This window comes from Echinops telfairi, unplaced genomic scaffold (genome assembly GCF_000313985.2).
Source record: "Echinops telfairi isolate 266 unplaced genomic scaffold, ASM31398v2 ScPeMD7_7458;HRSCAF=8496, whole genome shotgun sequence".
Taxonomy (NCBI): Eukaryota; Metazoa; Chordata; class Mammalia; order Afrosoricida; family Tenrecidae; genus Echinops; species Echinops telfairi.
In genome coordinates this window covers 27974162-27978091 of record NW_022111358.1, presented here as the reverse complement: position 1 = coordinate 27978091, position 3930 = coordinate 27974162, and the positions used below count along the sequence as shown (strand labels likewise).

Genomic DNA, 3930 nt, shown 5'->3' with positions numbered 1-3930 from the left:
GGGAGGGGAATGGGGGTGGGGGGCTTGTGGCGAAGGGAGAGGGGTCCCCCACCCTGGTCCTCCTGCTTTGAAAGCTGAGAGCGGAAGGCAGTGGAGGAGGAGGACTACAACTGAGCCCGGCCCCTCAAGCCAAGGGTTCTAGACCTCCGGGGCTCAAGTTAGGGTCCCTCTGCTGTAGGGAGCCCCTGGTTCAGGACCAAAGGCCTGCAGCCTCCTGGAAGCAGGCAGGACACTCTGGGGCCCCTCCACTCCTGCCTGGGAGCCCACAGGCTCCGAGTTGGATGGGTCTCCTCACAATCCCGCCCTCCCCACAGAGGGCTAGGGGTCCGCCGGCCAGCTCCCTCCCCCACCCTCCATCCCCCCAGGCTCAGTCTCCATGGTAACAGCCACGCAGACAAGGAGGCGTCTGTCAGCGTCATTTATCTCTGACATCATCAATCACCGGTCACCACGGCAACACTCATGATTCAACACAAGAGGGTCTCCCTGTCCAGCCACCCCCCCACGCCCTCCTTCCTTCCCTCAGCCTCAGCTGTGCCCAACTTGGAAACCCCCATTCCTCTGGGACTGCGGAGGTACCAGCCCTCTCTTCCAACTCTGGGGCCCAACCAGACATTGTCCAACCAGACAATGGCTTTTGGATCACTGAGCACCCCCCTCCCGTCACCGAGAGTTCAGGCTCCTCCCCCAATACAAGGCAGGCTCAGAAGGGACTTGGGTACCCCCAGTGCCCGCTCTGAGGAGACACACACATGTAGATTCCCTCCTCTGTTGCCTCACACTGCGACAGGACACGGAGCTCGCAGGCCAGGGTGCGTGCACCCCCGACAAGCGCCAACACCCTGCACCCCTTGCTGTGGGCATCCCCTCGGGCTCCCCTGCCCTGGCACTCACACTCCTTGGACATGCCCACTTCGAAGCACTTCTGCAGCCGGCAGTACTGGCAGCGGTTCCGGGTCACCTTGTTGATGATGCAGTTCTTGTCTCGGTGACATGTGTACACCATGTTCTTCTGGATGCTGCGGCGGAAGAAGCCCTGGGGACGGAGGAACGGGCGTTGGTCAGCCACTCCCAGGCGGGGAGCAGAGCCCAGCCTCAACCTGGGGCTGGGCAGGGTCCGGCCAGCCACTGCCCATCACAGACCAGGGCAGGCTGGGCAGAGCGGTTGGCCTACAAGGACACTCCCCCCACGAGAATCCCAGGACCTGAGCCTCAAGGTCTCAGGGTAAATGGGGGACTTCCCCACATTCCTAGTCTCCTCCCCTGTGGAGCAGGGGGAAAGACACTGCAAGGGAGCAGGGCAGAGACCTGGAACCTTCGGCCTGGCTCCAAACCCAGGCAAGCAGCAAAGAGCCAAGGAAGGAGACAGGTGGGCCCCAGAGAGACACTGATCCACACACGTGTGCACACTCGACCCAGGTGGCAGGTACACAGCTAACCGGACAGACCAGTCAGAGGCAGACTGGGCGGGCCGGAGCTCCACACAGAATAAGCACACCGAGACAGACCCAGACCAAGCCTGAACCGCTCAGGAGGGCAAGCCGCACACCAGCTGAGGTCTCACTCACACCTGAGGAGAGCCAGGCCAGAAACACACACGCGCGGGGGCTCAGGCCCTGGGGAGAGGGAACGAAGCCGGGCCTGGGGCTGCTGGGAGGGGGGCAGCCACCTTGGTGTCCGGGAGCCTAACATGGGGGTGGGGAAAACCCTGGGGAGCCCACAGCCTGGGCACCTGATGGGGAAGCCAGGGCAGGGCGCCTGCCACTGTCTCTTGCCAGGCTGCCATGGCAAGGTTCGGGCAGAGCCGCCGGGGGCAGGCCTCCTGGGTCCTCAGCCAAGAGCCAGGCAACAGCCAGCTCACCATGGCAACCTGGGCAGCGGTGGCAGTGGCAGCGGGCACACGCCATGCCAGCTGGAGGATGGAGATGGGGAGGATGGAGATGGGGAGCGGAGCTCAGATAGGGTGGTGGAGACCTCTGGCTGGGGGGGGACCCCAGCTCATCTCTGAGGGGGGCTTCCGCAGGCAGCTCTCTCCTTCCCAGCACAGTGGCTTCAGGGACTTCTCCCGAGAAGTGAGAGTGGACATATCTTCGGGATCGGATGGCGCTGTCCTTGCCCGTGCACTCACCTTGCAGCCCTCGCAGGCGCTGACCCCATAGTGGTAGCCGGAGGACTTGTCTTGACAAACAAAGCAAGGCTTGTAGATGCGGGGCAGAGGGGGCGGCGAGGGCGGGCTAGGCACTATGTCTTCAGAGCTGCTGCTCTGGGTCTCGATGGCTGGAGAGGAAGCAAGGGGGAGGCGGTGGTTAGAGGCCCAGTCACCACAGTCCTAAGAGCCTCAGGCTCCATCCCAGGCAGGGCACTAGCTCCAGGCCAGGAACAAGGCAAGGCCTCAGGAGGAGCTGGGAGTTCCCGGCCAGAACTCAGGATGCTGAGGAAGCTTCCAGCACTGGCCTCTCCGGTCTACCCCCTCCACGGCTGCCTTCAGAATCAGAAAACCTGGATTCCAGATCGGATCCACGCCACTGTACACCGTGGGGCTGGGAGTGGGCCGGTTCTAAAGCCAGGGTGGACAGCCAGCAAGCTTCCCCCCTGAGGGACGAAGGAGTTCAGATGAAGAGGGAGGGAGGGAAGAGGACCAGAGCTGGGGGCAGAGGAAACTGGGGTCAACAGGATATTCAGAGCCGGCCACTCCCCCACCCCTTGGCTTCCGCTGCTCCCCCCACCCCACCCCCTATTAGCAGCCACAGCCCCTCCTCCACCCAAAAAGTCCCCTGGCCAGGGACCCAAGGCAGGCAAGAGAGGCAGGATCTGGCCTCTCAGTCAGGGCTGGGGCAGAGCAGGGGACCCCCTGGAGACAGGGAGAGGAGTCCCCGTGGGTTTTGGCAGCCTGTCACTCTGGGTGCCCCGATCTGGGGGGAGGCAGCATGACAAAAGGGGTCTGTTCCCATCAATGCTCTGCCTGTCCCGTGTCAATACTACATCCGGTGACTCCCCCTCGCCTGCGCTCTTCAGCATCCAGAGGGCAGCCAGCAGGGTGACCCAGCCAGCAGCGGCGAATCCTCCCCAGTTCCCCGCTCCACGCCCCTCACCCAGGCAGAATGAACTGGGTGGGGCCAGCGGAAGGCTGTCTGTGCCCCAACCTTGGGCACCCAGGAGGGCTGTGTCCTGTGCCAGGTTTGAACTACAATCGAAACAATCTCAGATCCCCAAAGGGCTCCCCCCAGCAAAGTCTGTCCAGGACCAAAAGAGGCAGAGGAGGCCTCACTGAAGAGGCTGACCCTTACTGACTGGCACCCCTTCCCCCAGTTTACCTGGGTCCACCCCACCACCTAGTATAAGTGTGTCTGGCATCCAAAGGCACCCATAGCTCCTGGCCCAAGTCCCTTACAACCATGGGCAATGTGGGCAAAGTCCAGGCAGAGGGTGGAGGGTCTGCTGCATGCTGCCACCCTACCCCATGCCCCTGTAGGGCATTCCTGGCCCTTCATCAGGCCTGCTCACCACTCCCTGGTGCTCCACACTGCTGGGTGGGAGTTCCGGGGAGCCCCTCCCTATCCAAAGACCACCTTATAGCAGAGGGGTAGCCTAGGCTCACATCCCTGACAGCCCTTCTGTCCACCTGGGTCCTCCGTTTGCGAGGCCAGAGCGGCCAGATCAGCCCAACAGGAAGGCCTGAGAACAGCTGCTTGGGGTGGGGGGAGAGCAGAGAGCCTGGGTGAAGCCAAGGGGCAGAGTGGGGAGCCACAAAGGAACCCTCTGTTGTCCTAACTTTTTCCAAGACGTGAAAGTGGTAACAATAGACAATCCAGACTGGTGGGGGTGTATCAAGGCCGGGGGTGTGGCATGGCCTAGAAATCCTGGTCAGCATTCCACCCCGCAGAGGCGGCACTGACCCCAACCCGGGCCACCCTTTGCCCCGCTGCCATG

The 3930-nt window shown here is 62.8% G+C and overlaps 1 protein-coding gene across 2 annotated transcripts in view; it reads right to left on the bottom strand.

Annotated features, from left to right (window-relative positions):
• The window catches only part of RARA (retinoic acid receptor alpha), a 43393-nt gene that overhangs the window by 4358 nt on the left and 35105 nt on the right, over window positions 1-3930 (bottom strand). For both annotated transcript variants that reach the window (XM_004707134.3, XM_004707135.2), the window contains 2 exons: window positions 2129-2277; window positions 895-1036 (listed from right to left, as the gene is read on the bottom strand). In XM_004707134.3, the coding sequence (XP_004707191.1) occupies window positions 895-1036; window positions 2129-2277 (291 nt within the window). The remainder of the gene's footprint in view (window positions 1-894; window positions 1037-2128; window positions 2278-3930) is intronic.